Source organism: Oncorhynchus gorbuscha, linkage group LG21 (assembly GCF_021184085.1).
Source record: "Oncorhynchus gorbuscha isolate QuinsamMale2020 ecotype Even-year linkage group LG21, OgorEven_v1.0, whole genome shotgun sequence".
NCBI lineage: Eukaryota > Metazoa > Chordata > Actinopteri > Salmoniformes > Salmonidae > Oncorhynchus > Oncorhynchus gorbuscha.
Genome location: NC_060193.1, coordinates 48,733,677 through 48,759,260, shown reverse-complemented (window position 1 = coordinate 48,759,260; position 25,584 = coordinate 48,733,677). Strand labels below are relative to the sequence as shown.

General features: G+C 42.7%; 1 protein-coding gene across 1 annotated transcript in view; it reads left to right on the top strand.

The window, feature by feature from the left end:
* Window positions 1-21,932, top strand: part of LOC124008645 (gamma-aminobutyric acid receptor subunit gamma-3-like) — a 41,784-nt gene extending 19,852 nt beyond the window's left edge. The window contains exons 5-9 of the mRNA XM_046320123.1: window positions 516-598; window positions 10,740-10,877; window positions 14,099-14,251; window positions 17,279-17,487; window positions 20,189-21,932. Of these exons, the coding sequence (XP_046176079.1) occupies window positions 516-598; window positions 10,740-10,877; window positions 14,099-14,251; window positions 17,279-17,487; window positions 20,189-20,470 (865 nt within the window). The 3' untranslated portion in view covers window positions 20,471-21,932. The remainder of the gene's footprint in view (window positions 1-515; window positions 599-10,739; window positions 10,878-14,098; window positions 14,252-17,278; window positions 17,488-20,188) is intronic.
* The last annotated feature ends 3,652 nt before the right edge of the window (window positions 21,933-25,584 follow it).

Sequence of the window (25,584 nt, the reverse complement as noted above, 5' to 3'; positions counted from 1 at the left end):
AGAAGACGAATAGGGTGAAATCCGGTCCGATGACCTACATAACTCCGGGACGAGAGCATTTCTTCATCCAATCATTTTTCTTAACTAGTCTGCCGGAGTTTGTTACTCAAGGAAAATAACAATTTGAAGGGCTCACCAGACTCGGAGGCGACCAGCCGGCCGGCCGACCGGCAATCTCCAGCCCCCTGGCACTGGCAGTCATGTCAGGATAATAGGTGGCCCATTAGGTCTCTCACAGGCATGCAACAAGATGCCAGTTTGTTATCCCTGCAATCGCTCATTCTTTTCACACTAACAAAAAAAATGGAAACAGCATAGCAGCGAAATTCAGCATTATGGCTCTCTGTCTCTTTCTCAGCATGTGCAGTATGTAAGAACAACATCAAGAGCCAGCCTTCCCTTATTTCACACCCTATGCTGTCTTCATCAATAAATGACACGTTCACATCACCAGTAGTGTATGTGAGAAACGAAGGCAATGCTCACTCACGGCCTCTCTCTGACTCGTGCTGTAGGTTGACCATCAATGCAGAGTGCCAGCTGCAGCTCCACAACTTCCCTATGGATGAGCACTCCTGTCCCCTGGTCTTCTCTAGCTGTGAGTATTGTGTGGCCATGCAATCATGTCACCCATTCATACGTCACATTTTGTATAAACATATTAAAAAATACATGGGGAAATCATGTACATTTATGAACAATATATGGGGAAAAGTAGTATATTTAATATATGAACAATACATCAGGAAACATCATATTTCATATAGATACATGAAAAATGCATGTGAATAGGTAATATATTTCATATAGATTGATTAATTGACGCCTCCACATACAATTTAAGAAAATCATCTAGGGTAACACAATAAAGCTTGACAGCTTAGTTCCATTCTGATCCTTTTGAAGAGGAAAGGGGGGGGGGGGCAGCAAGGTTAGGCAGCAATGTTATTTGCAACAAACAATGACACACCAAATTGTTGTTTGTTTCATAAATTGAGCAAATTAGTATAGTTCCATTTCCTAATAATCAACTCTGGACAGGAGTCTCACATACCCCTAATATATACAACAATCAACACCTTATTTATGCACTAGACAATCACAGTATGATACACAATAGACACCAAAAGTCAGACCATACTATCCCGGGCATTTTCTTCTCACCCACGTACTGTAGTCTTACAACTCACTTTTATATAAACGATCGAGGTATCCGCAATGAACGCCATTGGTCACTACAGGTCCAATGTACTAGATCCAAATGATACCCTTTCTATTCTGTCACAGTATGAGGTCGATGCACATACAACTGTTTTGAGTAGGAGGCTTGTTGGGCAGATTCTCTGAAAGGTATATAGGTTTGTAGCCTGAAAGATTTTCTGCAGTCTTTCATGAGAATGTGTGAGTCACCAATGTGAAAGCTTGATACAAACATACTCTTTACCACTTTTCCATTCTTTAAAGCCACATGGAAAAGGACCAGGCTTTCTGGGCAGTCCATTAACAACACAACAACAGCACGTCACCTGCAATAAAATGGGACAAAATTCAGCTCAGGCAGAATGGGAAGTGAACATAGAACGTTATTATTAAGTGAAGTAGAACATTGAATTTCTACCCTAATTAAAGAATTGGTGGGAACAGGATGTGAAGGCCATGCACACTGAAGCTAATGGATTTCCAGCTGTTTTCCAGATAAAGACCTTGATCTTACTTCTATTAAGTCTACAATAAATCGCGCCACCCCCCCCCACCGTATGCCCCCTCCATTTCCCCACCCTTCCAATGAACCACCATTGCTTCACCATCCACAGCCTGTGTACTCTATGTACATCCATACAGTAAGTCATCCTCAAAAATGTCACCTTCAGAAAATAGTCCTATCATATTATTCTGGATTTGAATGTTTTTTGTTGCTGTAAATCAACATCTTTGTCTGATTGCCCAGACAGATTGAGCGTAGTCCTGGTTTAAAAAGCATGCTCAATAGAGAATAGGCTTAATCTCTGACCTGGAAACAGGAGAAAACTCTATCCATTCCTCCACACCACCCACCCACTGGCGTGGCAGAGGCGACAGACACATCCTCGCTGTTTGATATTTTCACTTACCCCAGGGAAAAGAACATTGGACATGTGGCGTGTGGTGCTCCCATGGTGACAATGGCGGCAGGTAGCCTGGCGGTTAGAGCGTTGGGCCAGCAATCGAAAGTGGCTGGTTTGAATACCCGAGCCGACAAAGTGAACGATCTGCCGATGTGTCCTTGAGCAAGGCACATAATTTGCTCCAAGGGCACCGTACTGCTATGGGTGACCCTATAAAATAACACATTTCACCGACAGGAGTTTGGTGGCATCTTAATTGGGGAGTACAGGATCGTGGTAATGGCTGGAGCAGAAGAAATGGAAGGGCATCAAACCCATGGTCTCTACATGTTTGATGGCATTGCATTCACTCCGTTCCAGACATTATTATGAGCAGTCCTCCCCTCAGCAGCCTCCATTGATTTATCGAAAACATGTATTTTATTTTGTTATTAAATCAATGTGGACTTCTCATCGTTCAGATCTTTAAAGGGATATGTCACCCAAACTACAAAATGACATATTTGGTTTCCTTACCCTGTAAGCAACCTAGATATGACAGCAATCCATCCTTTGGACTACCTTTCCTGGCACTGTTTCAAATGCTCATGTTTTAGCATTTGTGTCATGGGACCGACATTACAAATGTTTGCACATCGTTCAAATCATCCCAAAGTATCTCAAATGAAGCTCAGCAAAGTCACTTATTAGTGAAAAATGGGCCCATGACTTGAATGGGCTTTGTGCCACAAATGCTAAAACGTTAGCATTTGGAAACCGTGCCAGGGAAACTAAACCAAAGCATGGATTGATGTCATACCTTGTCCATATACTGCTTACAGGGTAAGGATACCAATGGCATTTTGTCAATTGGGTGAACTATCCCTTTAAGCACTCAATCTAATGAAAAAAAGAGAATCCCAGGTAAGAGACTAGTCATTTCTGTCCATTGAAGTGTTTATATACGACCGAACCTAGAGCACAGTGCATATAGGCTGCTATACAAGGATTAATAGACATCTGTCCCTTATAGATTCTCTTTGCTTTGACCCAAGCTATTATCTGTGCAGAGGAGAGAGGAAGTTGGCTGGGCTGTCTACCATGGCTCGTTTCTGTGTAACCTACAGTACAGAGTGGGATATGTCAATAACTGACATTTACCAGTGAAGAGTCAATCTTACAGTGTACTGACTGTACTCCTACCATCCTAATGGAGACAGGAGAGTATGTGGTTTCTGTTATGTATTGGGTAATGTTGTTGTGGGCACGTTAAGGAGCACGCACAGACACTCCCATACATAGCGTGCCCGCCCCATACAGTGGGTGTAAAAGTTCAGTCACCTGCCGACATGGCGTTCATGTTTATTGCCTGCACCATGGAGTAAATAGCCTAAACTTGCCTTGCTGCCTCCTCAGTATTGTCACGGACATAGTACTGAACACGAGGCGGCTCTGGACTGGAATGTTTGAGGAGGATTTGTGAGTAAACATAAAATGGGCTCCTGAGTGGCGCAGTGGTCTACGACACTACATGTCAGTGCTAGAGGTGTCACTACAGACCCTGGTTCGATTCCAAGCTGTGTCACAACTGGCTGTGATTGGGAGTCCCAAAGGTTGATGCACAATTGGCCCAGCGTCATCTGGGTTAGAGTTTGGTCGAGGCAGGCCGTTATTATAAATAAGAATTTGTTCTTAACTGACTTGCCTAGTTAAATAAATAAAAGTGGATTTTCCTTTTCTGACGTGATCATGGCTTTTTATGGGAAGAGTAAGGAGTTTGTTGATGAAAAGCATAGGTCTTGGGAGGAGTATGTTGAAAGGCTGGAATGTTTTTTTGTGGCTAATGACATTGGAAATGACGAAAGTAAATGCACTGTGCTGCTCTGTGTGTGCGGGACGGTGACGTATTCTACACTGAACAAAAATACCTCATACAGTTGAAGTTGGAAGTTTACATACACTTAGGTTGGAGTCATTAAAACATCTTTCTAAACCACTTCACAAATTTCTTGTTAACGAACTATAGTTTTAAAAAGCCGGTTAGGACATCTACTGTGTGCATGACACAAGTAACTTTTCCAACAATTGCTTACAGACAGATTATTTCAGTTATAATTCACTGTATCACAATTCCAGTGGGTCAGATGTTTACTTGCACTAAGTTGACTGTGCCTTTAAACAGCTTGGAAAATTCCAGACAATGATGTCATGGCTTTAGAAGCTTCTAATAGGCTAACTGACATAATTTGAGTCAATTGGAGGTGTACCTGTGGATGTATTTCAAGGCCTACCTTCATACTCAGTGCTTCTCTGCTTGACATCATGGGAAAATAAAAAATAAATCAGCCAAGACCCCAGAAAAACAATAGTAGACCTCCACACGTCTGGTTTATCCTTGGGAGCAATTTCCAAATGCCTGAAGGTACCACGTTCATCTGTACAAACAATAGTACGCAAGTATAAACACCATGGGACCACGCAGCCGCCATACCACTCAGGAAGTAGACGTGTTCTGTCTCCTAGAGATGAACGCACTTAGGTGCGAAAAGTGCAAATCAATCCCAGAACAACAGCAAAGCACCTTGTGAAGATGCTGGAGGTACAAAAGTATCTATATCCACAGTAAAACTAATCATATATCTACACAACCTGAAAGGCCACTCAGCAATGAAGAACCCACTGCTACAAAACTGCCAGCTCTGTCAGGAGGAATGGGTCAAAATTCACCCAACTTAATGTGGGAAGCTTGTGGAAGGCTACCTGAAACGTTTGACCCAAGTTTAACAATTTAAAGGCAATGCTACCAAATACTAATTGAGTGTATGTACATTTCTGACCCACTGGGAATGTGATGAAAGAAATAACAGCTGAAATAAATAATTCTCTCTACTATTATTCTGACATTTCACACTCTTAAAATAAAGTGGTGATCCTAACTGACCTAAAACGGGGAATTCTTTACGTGGATTAAATGTCAGGAATTGTGAAAAACTGAGTTTAAATGTACTTGACGAAGGTGTATGCAAACTTCCGACTTCAACTGTATGTACGAAAGTATATATTTCAGGCACACCTGTTGCTGACAGTTGTATAAAATTGAGCTCACAGCCATGCATTCTCCTTAGACAAACAAACAATTATTTAAAATATATATTTCACCTTTATTTAACCAGGTAGGCCAGTTGAGAACAAGTTCTCATTTACAACTGCGATCTGGCCAAGATAAAGCTAAGCAATGCGACACAAACAAGAACACAGAGTTACACATGGGATAAACAAATGTACAATTAATAACACAATAGAAAAATCTATATACAGTGTGTGCAAATGTAGTAAGATTAGGGAGGTAAGGCAATAGTGGCAAAATTATTACAATTTAGCAATTAAACACTGGAGTGATGTGGAGTGATAGATGTGCAGAAGATGAATGTGCAAATAGAGATACTGGGGTGCAAAGGAGCAAAAACAAAAATAACAATATGGGGATGAGGTAGTTGGGTGGGCTATTTACAGATATAAGACCATAACACTTATAAGACTATGAGAGAACTGGATGGAAAGGCAGCCAAAGGAGCAGTTGGCTTTAGGGATGACCAGTGAAATATACCTGCTGGAGCGCATGCTACGGGTGCGTGCTGCTATGGTGACCAGTGAGCTGAGATAAGGTGGGGCTTTACCTAGCAAAGACTTATAGGTGACCTGGAGCCAGTGGGTTGGCTACGGATTTGAAGCGAGGGCCAGCCAACAAGAGCATACAGGTCACAGTGGTGGGTAGTATATGGGGCTTTGGCAATTCCAAGCGTCGTCTGGAATGGTGTAAAGCTCACCGCCATTGGAGTCTGGAGTGATTAATCACGCTTCACCATCTGGCATTCCGACGGATGAATCTGGGTTTGGTGGATGCCAAGAGAACAGGAAGGCCCTTTCCTCTTTCAGCATGACAATGCCCCCATGCACAAACTGAGTTCCATCCAGAAAGGGTTTGTCAAAATAATTGTGGAAGAACTTGACAGTCCTGCACATAGCCCTGACCTCAACCTCATCGAACACCTTTGGGACGAATCACCCAACATCAGTGTTCCACCTCACTAATGCTCTTGTGGCTGAAGTGAAGCAAGTCCCAAAAGCAATGTTCCAACATCTAGTAGAAAGCCTTCCCAGAAGAGTGGAGGCTGTTATAGCAGCAAAGGGTGGACCAACTCCATATTAATGCCCAGGATTTTGGAATGAGAGGTTTGACGAAAAGGTGTCCACATACTTTTGTTAATGTAATGTATAAATACAGCGTGTAAAGTGTTGGTTTTATGTTTCATGAGCTGAAATAAAGGATCTCAGAAATGTTCCATATGCATAAAAACGTATATCTCAAAAATAATGTGCACACATTTCTTTATATTACTGTTCGTGAGCATTTCCCCTTTGCCAAGTTAATCTATTCACCTGACAGGTGTGGCATATCAAGAAGCTGATTAAACAGCATGATCATTGCAAAGGTGCAGCTTGTACTGGAGACAATAAAAGACCACTCTAAAATGTGGCAGTTTTGTCACACAACACAATGCCACAGATGTCTCAAGTTTTGAGGGAGTGTGCAATTGGCATGCTGACTGCAGGAATGTCCTCCAGAGCTGTTGCCAGATTGTTTAATGTTAATTTCTATACCATAAGCTGCCTCCAACGTAATTTTGTCAGTACATCCTACCGGCCTCGCAAACGCAGACCACGTGTAACCATGCCGTCGTGTGGGCGAGCAGTTTGTTGACGTCAACATTGTGAACAAAGCGCCCCATGAGCCATGGACAACAAACACAATTGTATTTTATTGGTTGCAATTTGAATGCAATTTGAATACTGTGGTTAAATCCTGAGGTCCATTGTCATGCCATTCATCCGCCGCCATCACCTCATGTTTCAGCATGATAATGCATGGTCCCATGTTGCACTGATCTGTACACAATTCCTGGATGCTGAAAATGTCCCAGTTCTTCCCAGCATACTCTCCAGACATTTCACCAATTGAGCATGTTTGGGATGCTCTGGATTGATCTGTACGACAGCGTGTTCCAGTTCCTGCCAATATCCAGCAACTTCACACAGCCATTGAAGAGATGTGGGACACCATTCCACAAGCCACAATCAACAGCCTGATCAGCTCTATGCAAAGGAGATGTGTTGCGCTGCATGAGGCAAGTGGTGGTCACACCAGATAGCGACTGGTTTTCTGACCCACGCCCCTACCTTTTTTAAGGCATCTGTATCAATTTTCCCAGTCATGTAAAATCCAAAGATTAGGGCCGAATTAATTTATTTCAGTTGACTAATTTCCTTATATGAACTGTAACTCAGTATTTGAAATAGTTGCGTTTATAATTTTTGTTCAGTGTACATTAGGTTCTCTACCCACTCCAGCCCTGCCCACTGCAAAGAGTTATGATCACATGGTGGCATGTTTGAAGTGGCCTTTCAGCCCAGATCCGTCAGAAATTGTGCAGAGATTTTGTTTTCATAATTGTAAACAAAAGGCAAATCAGAATATCTCCAGTTTCATTGCTGGTCTGCGCAGGCTTTCGGTGCACTGGAGCCAATGCTGCTTGACAGAATTGTTAGATGAGTCTATTGGCTGAGCCCAATCTGATATTTAGAGTGGCTGAGGTAAAAGCCTTGGCAGCTGAGACTGCTGCAAATAATGCCTGCCTGCTTCACCCTGAAAGACCAGGTCCTCCGACTGTTCCTGTAATTCATCTCGCTGAACGTAGTAGGCCGGTGCGCACGGAGGGGGCGGAGTCAGAATCCAGAGATGACTTCAAAGCCCGTTTCAGATGTGGAGGTGCTCATAATTCCAACAGCTGTAGGTTTAGGGTTGCAACCTGTCACTACTGTAAACGGAGGGGACATATAGCTTGACTTTGTTTGACAAAGGTCCCAGTCCCAGGCCTCAGGCAGTTAATTCATGCCCACTTGGACCACACAACAGACACACTTGGTAAACTGTCACCCAGACCCTGAGAAGTATGTTGTCTATAGTACCCATGGGGGGGCCACAGCCTGAGAGAGAGTCCATTTTTGCTGCACCCAATGTTGAGTTCCTGGGGTTCCACGTTGACAAGGAAGGCATGCGACCAACCCAGGATAAGGTAAAGGCCATTAAGGAGGCACCTTCTTCCCAGAACAAGTCTGAGCTTCAGTCGTTTCTGAGGCATCTCAATTTTTACAACTGCTTCCTGCTTGATAAAGCTACAGCCCTAGCATCGCCTACTGGACCTGGCCGCTCATGAAGAAGTCTATAAAGAGGCTAAGCAGCTGCTGCAAGCAGATGGGCTGCTAGCCCACTATGATAATAGAAAACCCCTGTTACTGGTCTGTGATGAATCTCCATATGGGCTTTGTTTAGTCATGTGGAATATGATGGTTGGGAAGCACCTGTGTGATACGCATCTAGGACCCTAACTGTCGCTGAACAGTAGTATGCACACCCGGATAAATAGGCCCTGGCGAACATTTTTGCTGTCATGAAGTTCCATCAGTATTTGTCAGGTCACCATTTTGTGGTCTACACCAACCACAAGCCCTTGATGGGCGTCTTTCATCATATGAAGCCCATGCCCAAAAATATTTTCACTTGCATGGTCAGATGGAGTCTGAGTACTGGGACATAGTTATGAGCTCTGCTATCATCCAAGGAAGCAGTTGGCTAATGCAGATGCCCTGATTTGCCTGTCACTCACTACCCCTTTGTCTGAGCCACCACCTCCCTGGGAAGGGATGCTGTAGAAGGTGGTGCCCGATACCCTTCTCCGTGCTTCTAAGAAAGCCGCACTGACCTTCAAGGATCCTGTCCTGTCCCGAGTGCTTCGCTGGGTGCTGCATGGATGGGCCTCTGATGTTCCTGGCAGACCGTTTGGGTTTCAATGGTATCGTTGGAACGAGCTGTTGGTTCACAAGAACTGTGTGTTGTGGGCCAGTCGGGTTGTGGTACCTGGCATGGCGAGCGAGGGGGTCTTTTCCATGATGCATGATATGCATCCTGGACTAGTGAGGATGAAGGCACTGGCACGGAGATATGTGTGGTGGCCCGGGATGCACATGGAAATTTAGGCTGTGGTGCCTCACTGTGTTCCCTGTCAGCAGTCTCCCTGCTCACCCAAGGCGGCCTTGCACCCATGGGAGTGGACCACAAAGAAATGCTTGTCTTCATATGGACTTTTCTGGGTAATTCAAATGAAATACTTTTCTCATTATGGTAGATTCCCATTCAAAGTGCATGGAAGTAGCCATGGTTATCTTGATGCCCTATGGTGCTGTAATAAGAACCCTCCATTTGCGGTTTGCCATTCATCGGTTGTATGACGTCCTGGTGTCAGATAATGGAGCTGCCTTCACTTCTACTGAGTTGAAGGAGTTCGCTGGGTGTAAATGAATCAGACATGTCACCACAGCCCCATATCATCCGTCCTCCAATGGCCAAGCTGAACACATGGTTCAGACAACCAAGGAGGAGCTATATCTTGGTGGGTGACTGACAGGCCTGACTGTCGAGGTTCCTGCTGTCTCAACATGTTACGACGGCGTCTACTGGCAAGATTCCAGCCGAGCTATTAACGAACAGGCGTTTGACAACTGCTTTAGATCGGCTGCACCCAGACATGGCAAGTGACATGCGTCTAAGGCAGGAGGGTGATGCAGCTAGGGGCCGTGATCATTTAAGGTGTTTTCCACCTGACGAGTCTGTGTACATGAGGAACTACTCTCGAGGCCCTATGTAGGTGCTTGCAGTTGTGGAAGAAGCCACTGGACCGGCCTCTTACAGGACTCGGACGCCTGACGGTAAAGTGCACCGTAGCCATGTGGATCAGCTGCAGGGCCATGAAGCTGCAGCCCCCTCTCTCATTGGCCTGGATGCCCTGGACACCACACCTTTAGGAGGCAGTGCCAACTCCAGAGCCAAACCCTGATACCCAACTTGCAGCTGAGCCCTAGCCTAAACATAGCTTTCTGCCTCCTCGTTATTGTATTGTACTTTCACGGCATAATAGTTTCTAAGATATAGACATGCACTCAGCACATTCCACATCATCTCACCAGCTTCCCTTTGTTGTAGCTTTCCTTAATGTGAATAACATTGTCGCTTTGTGCGTGTGTGTGAGATACACACCTCATAATAACATGTCAATGGGATACAGTTCACCTGCTTGAAATCATCAGAGCACAATGAAGTGATTCATTTCCGTTGCATAGCTTTCAAATTAGATTTCAGAGGCACACACACACACTTCTGTGAAAAGGGAAGGTCAACTCTAGCATCAACACAACACTCTCACAGTAACTCAAAGTATCCCATTACACTTGGTTCTGTCCCTTTTCATCTGCTCTTACAGCACTTTACTATGGCCCTGTTTGTTACTTTTTAAAAGTCTAGTGGCGCTATACTGTGCGTGTGTGTGTGTGTGCCGGCGTGTGCGTGTGCTGTTCCCGTATTTAAGTGTATTTAACAGTATGCAATTAGTAGGTTATATAATACATACATAGGAATATGTCCAGTAAGACCCATGAAACAATGAAACATGTATGGGTCAGATTGAAGCATAAATCTTATTTTATTAGAATTAAATTCTACCATAGGGTCACAGGGTCACTGTGTGTTTACTTGACTTACAGATGGTTACCCCAAGGATGAAATGATTTACAGATGGAAAAGGAACTCCATCGAAACCTCAGACCAGAAGTACTGGCGCCTCTACCAGTTTGACTTTATGGGCCTGCGGAATACCACAGACGTCCTAAAAACAACAGCAGGTACAGTAAATTAGTTATCGTACATTTAATACCCAAACAGCTGACCTGTTTTTCACAACCAATCAAATAAATCCTCATCACAGCCCTTCACTGGCTCCTGTGTTCTCCATCCAATTTCTCTCTGAATTATTAGATACTGATTCCAAGGAAAAAGGACAAAGTGCTATTTTTAGCTGTTTTTTAATAAAATGATCTACATTTACTGTAAATGATCTGTCATATTCTCCTGTCTGTTAGCAGCGGGAGACAGCAGGCATTACCAGCTGGTGTCTTGAGGTCTGGTGCTACCACTCTGGCTTAAGTCAATTGCTTTTCCAGTCTTTGTAAACTATCGCATTGCAAAGACAATTGCTTTGCCAGTTTTGCAAGATATTGCCAGAGAGCAAAGACAATACCTTTTCTTGGAAGATAGTCAAGATATGTTGTATTATTGTACCATGGAAATGACAAAGACAGCATTTGGCAGGGCAGAAAACAGGTTGAAATTGCACTTAGGAGTAGTACTCTGTTAGTAGACTTAGGAGTAATAATTCGGTAGTAGATTTCGGAGTAGTTCTGTGGTAGTAGATTTATGAGTAGTAATTTGGTAGTAGATTTAGGAGTAGTAATTTGGTAGTAGATTTAGGAGCTGTACTCTGGTAGTAGACTAACATGCTGACCAGACCGGACACGTCCCGTGCGCGAGCGTCGCAAAATAAATGTAGAAATCCAAGTTATTCAATTATTGCACCCACTGCTCGCGCGCCAACGAGCGTCTGTGATGCCAAGGGCTAAAATAGAACTCCTTTCTATTTCTGACGCAGATTGTGCTGAAAGTCCTGCCTCTCCCATCTTCTCATTGGTTTATAGAAGCAGGTACCCATGTGACATCTCCTCATTGGTTATGCCCACGTGGGTGATTGAAAGATGAACTGTTTTGCCAGTCATCGTAGTAATACTATGAAAGTTTAGATGCGATCACCATATAAGTTCAAAGATGAAAAAGACTGGGAGGAGAAATGACTAGAAACGATTTGGTTGGCCGTTTTGTGTGGATCAATTGTCGGAGTAGAGGACCTTGTGCATTTCAGGTAAAATAACAACCCAATGTTTATATCCCAGGACAAATTAGCTAGCAACAGCAAGCTAGTTAAATAGGACAAATTAGCTAGCAAGTGCACGCTAACTAGCTAAATTGCCATACATGTTTAATGCTTTTCGACCTGTCTCCAAATTAATGTCATTGGTTCAGAGTTTGTTTTGATATTTTAACCTGCGTGTCGTGATTGCGTTTGGTGTGGGGGGGACAAAATAAATGTATGCACGATAGCGCATGCGCGCAGCCGGTTTGGGTTCTGTGTTAGGAGTAGTACTGTGGTAGTAGACTTAGGAGTAGTAATTCGGTAGTAGATGTAGGAGTAGTCCTGTGGTAGTAGACTTAGGTGTAGTACTTTGGTAGTAGACGTAGGAGTAGTACTGTGGTGGTAGTGAACTTAAGAGTAGTGCTCAGGGAGTAGACGTTGTCTTTATCATTCACCGTGTAATAAAATAGTGCACAATGAAAGTGCATTTACCTGTTTTTATAATTCAATGTGACATTTAACATATTGTTTCTCTGTAGGCTGCTTGAAGCTTATCAGTAGTCCCATCCGGTATAAAGGCAAACATATTTTTATACAAACCATCAAGATTAAAGATTCAAAATATTTAATGGATGTGGTTTGGTTTTAATACTGAATTCTACATCTATTTATTTCCAACCATCATTCCTTGCGACTAAGGTCATGATTTACAAACAGGTATCTAATTATACTCATGAGTGGTGCTTGCTGGAATGACTTTGCAATACATTTTTAATGCATTCGTGACAGCATTGAAGATTAATGTAGCAGCGTTTTAAGGGGCTGATAAATTGATCTCGTGTATGAATCCTCAAGCTGTAATTAACCCATATTGACCCTATTCTCAAATTTCATAGGTGACATTGTTCATGCTGTACTTTATTCCTTTTGGAGAACGATGATTTCATCTCCATTTTGAAAAGAAAGTCTTGAAGACTTCTCTTGAAAACTCAGGTGATCCAATAAATGATGTATTCTGCGTATGGTGCACTGTGACACAAGTCCACGTTCTGAGTGGAGAAATCATGAAAGCCAGAGTTCTTCCACAGATCTTCCCTCAGTTCTGTTCAAGGAAATTAGACATTTCTCATCTTGTTTTCACTTTTTCTTGACTCCCAGCTTGCATCATGCTGCATGATGATTAGCTAGCTTGCTCCTGCAGCTAAAAATAGCATGTCATTAATTTACATCACGACAAACTCGGGAAAACAAAGCGTTAAATTTCTTCTTGTTGTTTTTCATCCAGCATGAAATGAATAGGTATTGTGCTGTAGCGTGGTAATGAAGAAAATGGCGAGTGGACAGTTCCCATGCCACCTTGCCATCAGGGACTTCTGGTTCTACCGCTGTTATATCTGCCTCCTTTCTTTCTATTGTTACAGCATCCCTCTTCAAAACCCACCAAAGTAGACCCCCTGAAGCATTGTGTATGGTGCCATCTTCTGTGGTTCCCCCTGATGCTATATCTCATGATTCTCTCTCTCTTTCTCCCACCCTCCACCCCTCTCTCCCTGCCCATGCTGGCTCGTTCTTGTTCCACCTGACGCTCTGATTCTCCCTCAATCTCTCTCTTTCTCCCACCCTCCACACCTCTCTCCCTCCCCATGCTGGCTTGTTCTTGTTCCACCTGACGCTCTGATTCTCCCTCAATCTCTCTCTTTCTCCCACCCTCCACCCTCTCTCCCTCCACCCCTCTCTCCCTCCCCATGCTGGCTTGTTCTTGTTCCACCTGACGCTCTGATTCTCCCTCAATCTCTCTCTTTCTCCCACCCTCCACCCCTCTCTCCCTCCCCATGCTGGCTTGTTCTTGTTCCACCTGACGCTCTGATTCTCCCTCAATCTCTCTCTTTCTCCCACCCTCCACCCTCTCTCCCTCCACCCCTCTCTCCCTCCCCATGCTGGCTCGTTCTTGTTCCACCTGACGCTCTGATTCTCCCTCAATCTCTCTCTTTCTCCCACCCTCCACCCCTCTCTCCCTCCCCATGCTGGCTTGTTCTTGTTCCACCTGACGCTCTGATTCTCCCTCAATCTCTCTCTTTCTCCCACACCCCCACCCACTCTCTTCCTCCTTAACTTGCCCCCTCTCCCTCTACGCCCCTCTCGCCCCCCCCCCTCTCCCAGGTGATTATGTGGTCATGACAGTGTACTTTGACCTGAGCAGGAGAATGGGTTATTTCACCATCCAGACCTACATCCCCTGTATCCTCACCGTGGTGCTCTCCTGGGTCTCCTTCTGGATCAATAGTGACGCCGCCCCCGCCAGAACAGCACTAGGTACCTGATCTGAAGAATACCATTTGGCAGGATACACACTGATGTGATAATAAGTAGATGAAGAACCCCAAGGATTCAATCAAACCTGTTCCACCAGTGTTTATGTAGTATGTGTTCAGAAATGACTACCTCTGCATGTGTTATTCTGAAAGGGGAAAAAATAAGTCTGAGTCTAGCTGGTTGGTTGAAAAGAAGGTTACCACAATGGCAGATTGCATGAAAAATCAATATTTTATTGTTTAGACCAGAGACCAATTACGCAATGTTATGTTCTGCTTTTCAGATTCTTGTACCATTTTATTTTGTATATGCGATGTGCTTGTAATTCATCAAGGCTTAACAGTCACCTTTTTTTGTTTACGCTTGTAATTCATGATTTTCCCCCCCGATGCATGCTTTCCATTAGTGCATGTGCATTCGTCTGGATTATGTAGTTGAAGGTGATTTGGAGTTTGAGTTGAACTTTGCGGTAAGTACGATTCAATTCCTCCAGACAGCTCTTGTAGGTTTTTTGTCTTCAAGGTCAAATATATCACATTTAGTCCAAATTACAGTATTAGCATTATACATGACCTTTAACTAAGTGACAACACAACCACATTTGCAATGGTGGTTAAACAAGTCGAAGCTTAAAGAGTATTAACGAGTCCGTTTCATCACCAAACCATCCTTGAACCACCACTATCACATTGAATAGTCTCCCTCGGCAGTCTTGACACCTGTTACGACACCGTACAAAGATAAGCCCGGAAACATGTTTGTCTTTCCCCTTGCTAACAGGTAAGGATGCTGACTGTAGGAGTAAAGATAAATATCCCATTCTCATTGACAAAAGAAGTCATTTAGTGTCTATTCTGGGGCACAAAAGCGCAGCGTTGATTTTCCGGGCCTCCCCGCTGATCGATAGCAGGTTGAAAAGAAAGAGGAGTGATAAGGAAAATGGGCTCTGACTGCAAAGAGCAGGATATATGGCAGAGTGGCTGGTGGTGGTGGTAGGGTCTAAGGAGGAGGCAGGTGCTGACATGCAGGTGCCCCCTGAGGGTGTAGTGTGGTTTGGGGGCAGTGACGGGGTGTACTGGGTGACATTCCCAAAGAGCCAGGTTCACAAGGGCCACCACAGATGGTCAGGCTATACCTGACAGGGAGTAAGGGCCACCACAGATGGTCAGGCTATACCTGACAGGGAGTAAGGGCCACCACAGATGGTAATGACTATCAGGCTATACCTGACAGGGAGTAAGGGATAGGGATTCTCAGTTCAGTGACTCATACAGTGTGACCCCTCCCTATTTTTTGTCACTTTCTTTTCTCTCTCTCTCTCTCTCTCTCTCTCTCTCTCTCTCTCTCTCTCTCTCTCTTTCTTTCTCTCTCTGTGTCACGACAGCACTGTAGACTATCTTTGTACCATGTTATTTCTATCTGTATTATTTTCTATCTGCTGTATCTGTTCATATGTATGTATGGGTCTTGTGTCCCTAATTTAGTGTAGGTGTACTGACATCTTTCCACATGCATTCTTTGTATCTATATTATTTTCTGTTCTTTTCTGTATTTTTACGATACCTTTTTGTCATTTATTACATTTTTGCCATTTTATTTGGAGGAACCAGTTAAGAGTTGCTCTTACACCTTGCCTGTTTGAAAGTTAAGAAGGAACTCTGCTGACTAAGTGCCAAAGTATGTATAGAAGGTAAGGGAAATAGGTGAAGGTAATCATCGTGGCCAGCAGAGTCTGAAGGAAGGAAGGGGGGGGGGATTGAGTATGAAATATCAGCTCAAAATAGATGGGCCTTCTTGTCTCCATGGTAACTGCTAGGAAACAGCACCACATTCAGTCATCAAATGAGAGGTTCCTGGTGATGTGCATAAAAGAGCGAGAGAGAGTGTGTGTGTGTGTGTGTACTGTATATAGAGTGTGTGTGCATATGAGTGTGTGTGCGTGTCACACCCATCACTTTATATCAAAGGCTCTATACATGCAAAATCTCAGCCGGTACATTTAGCTCACTTTTCACTATATATACTCAACAAAAATATAAATGCAACATGTAAAGGGATGGTCCCATGTTTCATGAGCTGAAATAAAAGATCCTAGAAATTTTCTACAAGCACAAAAATCTTATTTCTCTCAAATATTGTGCACAAATGGGTTATTGAGCATTTGTCCGTTGCCAAGATAATCCATCCACCTGACAAGTGTGGCATATCAAGAAGTTGATTCAACAGCATGATCATTACACAGGTGCACATTGTGCTGGAGAGAACAAATGTGCACATATGTCTCAAGTTTTGCAGAAATTTACACCAGAGCTGTTGCCAGATAATTTAATGTTCATTTCTCTACCATAATCTGCCTCCAACGTCGTTTTAGAGAATTTAGCAGTACGTCCAACCGGCCTCGCAACCGCAGACTAACGTGTAACCATGCCAGTCGTGGACCTCCACGTCCGACTTCTTCACATTCTGGATCCTCTGAGGTGTGGTGCCGAGGAGTATTTCTGTCTGTAATAAAGCCCTTTTGTGGGGAAAAGCTCATTCTGATTGGCTGGGCCTGGCTCCCCTGTGGGTGGGCCTATGCTTTCCCAGGCCCAACTATTGCTGCACCCCGGCCGAGTCATGTGAAATCCATAGATTAGGGCCAAATGAATTTATTTCAATTGGCTGATTCCCTCATATGAACTGTAACTCAGTAAAATCGTTGAACTTGTTGCATGTTGCCTTCATATTTTTGTTCAGTATATTAAAGCACTGACAATGTATTGATGTAAACGTCCATTTATTTCTAAAGCTAAAACCCTCGGTAATTGATAAAATATCTTTAAAACGTATTTGCAAAATATATTCTGACTATTGCCAGAGAAAAATATTACAGCCGTTTTGCCAAGAGCAATATCAAACAGCTAGTACAGGGTGGCAGGTAGCCTAGCAGTTAAGAGTGTTGGGCCAGTAACCGAAAGGTCGCTGGTTCGAATCCCCAAGCAAACTAGATGAACAATCTGTGTTATGACGCTGACTTTGTCCTTTCAGGTATCACCACTGTGTTGACAATGACCACCCTTAGTACAGTGGCCAGGACCTCCCTACCCAGAGTCTCCTATGTGACGGCCATGGATCTCTTCGTCACTGTGTGCTTCTTGTTTGTTTTTGCGGCCATGATGGAGTACGCCATCCAAAACTACTACGCCTACAGGGCACAGAAGCCCCGCTACAACAAAACAAACAAGACACAGAGACTGGTGAGCTTTCCTCCGTACCATGTAATGATGTACCTTTCCTCCATACGATGTAATGGTGTACTTTTCCTCTGTACCATGTAATGGTGTACTTTTCCTCTGTACCATGTAATGGTGTACTTTTCCTCTGTACCATGTAATGGTGTACTTTTCCTCCGTACCATGTAATGGTGTACCTTTCGTCCATATGACAAAACGGTGTAACTTTTCTCGATACAGTGTAATGCTGTAAAAGACATGGACTGAGGTTGTTTGTGTTGTCAAAGTCAATAGCTCTAGCCATGGTAGCGATTATGGTCTCAGTGGGTGGAGGTCTAGTCCATCCTTCATATCTCCATCCTCTTGCATCAGTCGCACTGTGCACTGGCTGTGATAGTATTGCAGTCAGTGTCTCTGGCCTGCATGGTACCAAACTGGGGGGTTGCCCCCCCGGTGAGGGTTGAGGTCTGGTCTATCCCCCATCCTTCATATATCCATCCTCTTACACTAGCAACCGGTCACAGAGTGTACTTGGTAAATGGCGTGTCATGTCATCATGTCATGTCGTGTAGTGCTGTCGAGCCAGTGAGTGAGTCCCAGCTTAGGTAGAGCACTAAAGCCGGGGGGTTCTATCTCATTGCCTGCCTGGGCTATGACAGCGTCCTGCTGGGTGTGGGAGGACACGGCCCGCTGCGGAGCTTTAATGCATGACAGCACAGCTCCACTCACAACGCATCAGCTCTTTTTCTCTCCATCTCTTTCTCTCTGTCTCTTTTCATCTTTCCATCTGTCTTTCTCCCTTGTTTGCCCACATGTATTTATTGTCTCCTGTCTGGCTTTTGTTGTCCCCCCGCCCCCTCCCTGCTGCCTCTCTCAATTACATTCAATTCAAGGGGCTTTATTGGCATGGGAAACATATGTTAACATTGCCAAAGCAAGTGAAGTAGATAATATACAAAAGTGAAATAAACAATTCAAAATTAACACTAAACATTACACTCACAGAAGTTCCAAAAGAATAGACATTTTTAATGTCATATTATGTATATATACAGTGTTGTAATGAAGTACAAAAGGGTGAAAATAAATCAACATAAATATGGGTTGTATTTACAATGGTGTTTGTTGTTCACTGGTTGCCCTTTTCTTGTGGCAACAGTTCACAAATCTTGCTGCTGTGATGGCACACTGTGGTATTTCACCCAATAGATATGGCGGTTTATCAAAATTGGGTTTGTTTTTAGAATTTGTTGTGGATCTGTGTAATCTGAGGGAAATATGTGTCTCTAATATGGTCATACATTTGGCAGGAGGTTAGGAAGTGCAGCTCAGTTTCCACCTCATTTTGTGGGCAGTGTGCACATAGTCTGTGTTCTCTTGAGTGCCAGGTCTGCCTACAGCGGCCTCAATAGTAATGCTATGCTTACTGAGTCTGTACATAATCAAAACTTTCCTTAAGTTTGGGTCAGTCACAGTGGACAGGTATTCTGCCACTGTGTACTCTGTTTAGGTCTAAACAGTGTTCTAGTTTGCTCTGTGTTTTTGTTAATTACTTGACACATTGGAAATAATTATCTTTTTGTTTTCTCATGATTTGGTTGGGTCTAATTGTGTTGCTGTCCTGGGGCTCTGTTTGGTCTGTTTGGGTTTGTGAACAGAGCCCCAGGGCCAGCTTGCTGAGGGGACTCTTCTCCAGGTTCATCTCTTTGTAGGTGATGGCTTTGTTATGGAAGGTTTGGGAATCGCTTCCTTTTAGGTGGTTGTAGAATTTAACGGCTCTTTTCTGGATTTCGATAATTAGCGGGTATCAGCCTAATTCTGCCCTGCATGCATTATTTGGTGCTTTACAAGGATATTTTTTGCAGAATTCTGCATGCAGAGTCTCAATTTGGTGTTTGTCCCATTTTGTGAATTCTTGGTTCACAACCATGAAGGGCAATGGGTTCTATAACTGATTCAAGTATTTTTAGCCAGATCCTAATTTGTATGTTGAATTTATGTTCCTTTTCATGGCATAGAATGCCCTTCTTGCCTTGTCTCTCAGATTGTTCACAGCTTTGTGGAAGTTACCTGATGTTTAGGCTAAAGGTATGTATAGTTTTTCGTGTGCTCTGGGGCAGCAGTGTCTAGATGGAATTTGTATATGTGGTCCTGGCGACTGGACCGTTTTTGGAACACGATTATTTTGGTCTTACTGAGATTTACTGTCAGGGCCCAGGTCTGGCAGAATCTGCAGAATATCTAGGTGCTGCTGTAAGCTCTCCTTGGTTGGTGACAGAAGCACCAGATCATCAGCAAACAGTAGACATTTGACTTAAGATTCTAGTACATTTACATTACATTTACATTTAAGTCATTTAGCAGACGCTCTTATCCAGAGCGACTTACAAATTGGTGCATTCACCTTATGACATCCAGTGGAACAGTCACTTTACAATAGTGCATCTAAATCTTAAAGGGGGGGTGAGAGGGATTACTTATCCTATCCTAGGTATTCCTTAGTAGGGTGAGCCCGGGTGCTGCAGACTGTTCTAGTGCCCTCGCCAATTCGTTGATATATATGTTGAAGAGGGTGGGGCTTAAGCTGCATCCCTGTATGAGGTCTTCCTTCCTCTGCCCCCTCCCCACATTTCTTGCCCTACCTCCTCTCTCACACTCCCTCTCTTTCTCTCCCTTTATCGCTTACACATCTAAGGAGATGGCCTTCCTCTGTCCCCTCCCACAGACCTACTCGATGCTAGACACGGTGCCCAGGTCCCCCACCACCGTGGTTCCGTTGAACAACAACTACTCATACTGGCAGGACTATGAGGACGTGTACGAGTGTCTGGACGGGAAGGACTGCCAGAGCTTCTTCTGCTGTTACGAGGAGTGTAAGGGGGGAGGGTGGAGGAAAGGACGCATCCATGTCGACATTAAGGAGCTGGACGTTTACTCGAGAGTCTTCTTCCCTACGTCGTTCCTCCTGTTCAACATCGTCTACTGGGTCTCTTATCTCTACCTTTAGCAGTATCAGTTGGATTTGATAGAATTCGTTTGGACAAGTATGGAAAGACTCAAATGGGAAGAGGAGATGTCACAAGACATAAGATGTCACTCAGTGGCAGCTTTGTGCACGTTGACACTTGATTGGTTGGTGGGTTAGTGTAGCCAACCAATAGACAGCTGTGAGACCCTAACACCAGGATGCTAGCCAGATAAGAGATGATGAAGCATCCACAGTGCCTTCTTCAGGAAGGGGCCATCACCTATACAGAGGTGCAATAAGGGGACTAGAAGCTTTGGAGTTTTTCCTACATAGGTTATCCCACATCCGCCATTTCAACGCATGCTATACTGTTCATTAAAAACAATCAATAGTTAGGATGGACTGCACTATGAAATTATTCTATTGTTGCTTTTGTATTTCTTAGTTAGTTGCATAGTCATTGCAAGCCATTTCAAATATATAGAACCTCAATATTATTTATTTTAGACATCAACAGGATCTTAAATATTAGGTCATTGATAACATTGATTTGGTTTAGATTAATATACATTTATATCATAAACATTTGAGTTATGTTTCCTACCAAGGGTGATATACAACAACAACATGCATAGTATACCTACAACACACCATAACATAATAATTGAAAGATGAAAATACTACTTTTGTAAAATAATGTATCTAATAAAGTTTTCTTTGGTAACATAGAGTTTTCCAGAGAGTATTAATAGACTATATGATAATTAAATACATTGTCTGAGGACAAGGAATGGTAAGGATTCAACTAAAGTAATATTGAGATGTTGTTTAATTCATTTACAGAATGTGGACATACATTTATCTCCATACAGCAGGCTGACAATACATCATAGGCTGAGAGCCAGGGTAGCATTTGGGTCAATACAGTACTGTATATATTGTGCTAGTATTCAGTACAGTAATAATACATTTTTTTATGGTTTTTCTCCAGCAACACTATTGCTATTTTATTGAGTAAGAACACGTATAGCTCATGTTATATCATACAGTAGCTGTTGTACGAAAACAGATAATAGCATCAAAGAATTGTGAAAGGTGTGTTTTTGGAGTTAAAAAATAGTTTTATTTACTGTAAGTAACACTGTTGTTTCTGCAGTGGTGTGACTTAGAAGTATGGTAGTATCCTGTATTCTATGTTTTAAGAGAACGTGTATGTGAGAGATGTTTTCATGCTATTTCCATAGTTGAATGTAGATCATACTTTAGACCAACAACAAATAGTGGTTTTCAACTCTGTATAACAACACAAATATTGCACTTCATAAGTGTCTTAGTTTGATATAATGTATTTACAATAAATCAAACACTATTTTCTAAGTCTGATGGAACGCACCCTTTTGTTACAGCAGATCTGAGAGAACCACTGTCTTGGTACAGCTATGCTTTTTAGAGAATCCAGTCTGTGGTATTGCTTAAATTAATAAAATTATCTTTGCTCAAGGTCTGGAGTGTGTGTGCACGTGTGTGTGTAGGTGCTTGCATTCACATGTAGGTCATTTGAATCATTAGCAAACTGTGATCTTACTTACACACACACACACACACACACACACACACACACACACACACACACACACACACACACACACACACACACACACACACACACACACACACACACACACACACACACACACACACACACACACACACACACACACACACACACACTGTAGTTATTTAGATTAAATGCAGGAATGGTTTTGTCTCTGATGTGGTTGCGATAGCCCACTTTAAACCTCACACTGTGCATCCTGTTGTTTCGAAGTAGGGAGGCAAGTCAATGAAAAGTCATTATTATGCACAATAATCATACCTATTAGGAAGTAGGCTAAGGAAATCCAAAACAGACACTTTTATTCCCACAGAAGGAAATTAACTCTACACACGATTCATGTCTATTGCAGAGTAGATTGTTATACAATTAGTGTCCCCATATAGAAATAACCAGATGTTATTGTTCAGGGCCTGTATTCACAACATTTCAGAGTAGCAGTGTAGATCATATGCACAGGGGACACCTGATCCTAGATCAGCACCTACTTTGAGATACTTTTTGAATACGGTCCCGGAGCTCACCACGGAATATGGATACCCCTGGTGTGTGTGTGTGTGTGTGTGTGTGTGTGTGTGTGTGTGTGTGTGTGTGTGTGTGTGTGTGTGTGTGTGTGTGTGTGTGTGTGTGTGTGTGTGTGTGTGTGTGTGTGTGTGTGTGTGTGTGTGTGTGTGTGTGTGTGTAAACATGCTAACATACAGTGCCTTGCAAAAGTATTCAACCCCCTCAGTGTTTTTCATATTTTGTTGTATTACAACCTGTAATTTCAATAGATTTTTATTTCATGTAATGGACATACACAAAATAGTCCAAATTGGTGAAGTGAAATTGAAAAAATAACTTTTTGAAATAATAAAAAACAGAAAAGTGGTGCGTGCATATGTATTCACCCATGTATTCACCCCCTTTGCTATGAAGTGCCTAAATAAGATCTGGTGCGACCTATTACCTTCAGAAGTCACATAATTAGTCAAATAAAGTCCAGCTGTGTGCAATCTAAGTGTCAGTGTAGATCATGATCTCAATATATCTACACCTCTTCTGAAAGGCCCCAGACTCTGCAACACCACTAAGCAAGGGGTACCACCAAGCAAGCGGCACCAGGAAGACCAAGGAGCTCCCCAAACAGGTCAGGGACAAAGTTGTGGAGAAGTACAGATGAGGGTTGGGTTATAAAAGAATATCTGAAACTTTGAACATCTCACGGAGCACCATTAAATCCATTATTAAAAAATGGAAAGAGAGGGCTGCCCACCAAAAGAGAGGGCTGCCCACCAAAACTCACAGACCAGGCAAGGAGGGCATTAATCAGAGAGGCAACAAAGAGACCAAAGATAACCCTGAAGGAGCTGCAAAGCTTCACAGCGGAGATTGGAGTATCTGTCCATAGGATCACTTAAGCCGTACATTCCACAGAGCTGGGCTTTACGGAAGATTGGCCAGAAAAAAACATTGGTGTTCGCCAAAAGGCATGTGGGAGACTCCCCAAACATATGGAAGTAGCTACTCTGGTCAGATGAGACTAAAATGTAGCTTTTTGGCCATCAAGGAAAACGGCTACATCTCTCATCACCCCGAGAATACCACTACCATCAGCATGGTAGTGGCAGCATCATGCTGTGGGGATGTTTTTCCTCAGCAGGGACTGGGAAACTAGTCAGAATTGAAGGAATGATGAATAGCGCTAAATACAGGGAAAATGATGGATGACGCTAAATACAGGAAAAAATCTGTTTCAGTCTTTTTGAGACTGGGACGGAGATTCACCTTCCAGCAGGACAATGACACTAAGCATACTGCTAAAGCAACACTCGAGTGGTTTAAGGGGAAACATTTAAATGTCTTGGAATGACCTAAATGACATACCCAAATCTAACTGCCTGTAGCTCAGGCCCTGAAGCAAGGATATGCATATTCATGATACCATTTGAAAGGAAACTTTGAAGTTTGTGGAAATGTGAATTGAATGTAAGAGAATATAACACAATAGATGTGGTAGAAGAAAATACAAATGTAAAAAATGTTTTTTTTCTACCACCATCTTTGAAATGCAATTGAAAGGTCATAGTTCTATCCATCACTCTGGTTGTAATTCCGATGGTGTCCCCAAGATGGCAGCAGTGTATGTGCAAAGTTTCAGATGGATAACTTTAAGTATGAGTGAACTACAAGACTTTTAGTGTGAAGTCCCTAGGAACATTTGGGCAAATCGTGAAGGAGAAATTTGCGTTCATATTAAATTTTTCTGCAAGTATATCGTCAAATCTGTTTACTTGGACTTTGATTTAGCTTTCCAAGTATTAGTAGCCATATCAGTTCAACATTTACAAAACAAACAGTTTTCATAACTTCATAACTCTGAGTATCCTTATAATATTTGACCAAAATGAAAAGGCATGCTGTTTTACAAGGTTAGTAGCTACATTATATGACATATACATGGTTTCTGGATACTATCTCGCTAGCTTTGTTTGACCCCGATTGGTGCTTATTTGACAAAGATACTGTCGTTCAAGTGATGGCCGCAAGTGATGGCCGCCCGCATCATCGGCGTGAATTTAGTAATGAATTTAATGGTGCTTTGTGGGATGTTCAACATTTTGGATATTTTTTTATAACCCAACCCTGATCTGTACTTCTCCACAACTTTGTCCCTGACCTGTTTGGCGAGCTCCTTGGTCTTCTTTCTTGGTGGTGCCCCTTGCTTAGTTGTGTTGCAGACTCTGGGGCCTTTCAGAACAGGTGTAGATATACTGAGATCATGTGACAGATCATGTGACACTTAGATTGCACACAGGTGGACTTTATTTAACTAATTATGTGACTTCCGAAGGTAATTGTTTGCACAAGATCTTATGTGGGGGCTTCATAGCAAAGGGGGTGAATACATATGCATACACCACTATCATTTAGAATTGTTTAGATTTTTTTTAAGCAAGTTACTTTTTTCCATTTCACTTCACCAATTTAGACTATTTTGTGTATGTCCATTACATGAAATACAGATATAAAACCATTTAAATTACAGGTTGTAATGCAACAAAAGAGGAAAAACGCCAAGGGGGATGAACACTTTTGTAAGGCACTGCAATTGCTGCAAAAGGTGGTCTACAACTTATTGACTTGGGGGCGTGAATCATTATGCACGCTCAAGTTCTGTTTATTTGTCTTATTTCTTGTTTGTTTCACAATAAAAACACATTTGCATCTTCAAAGTGTATCAAATTATATAAACCCCCCAAAATCCATTTTAATTACAGGTTGAACACTTTCGTATTCCACTGTACAGTACTTAACAAATGAACTTAGTCATGCATACATGACTGAGAGATAGGACACCTGGACAGGAAATCACAGGGGTGTGTGTGTGTAAGTAAAGGTATGAGATGATGAGGGTTGTGGGGGTGTTTAAGGTCCAGAGCAGTCAAAAACGTTATTTTCCTGTGTTTATATATATTTCCACACTATGTGATTGGAATAATAATGGGAAATTGTGAAAATTATGATAATTCCCTTTTAGTGTTAAAGCTGGATGAAA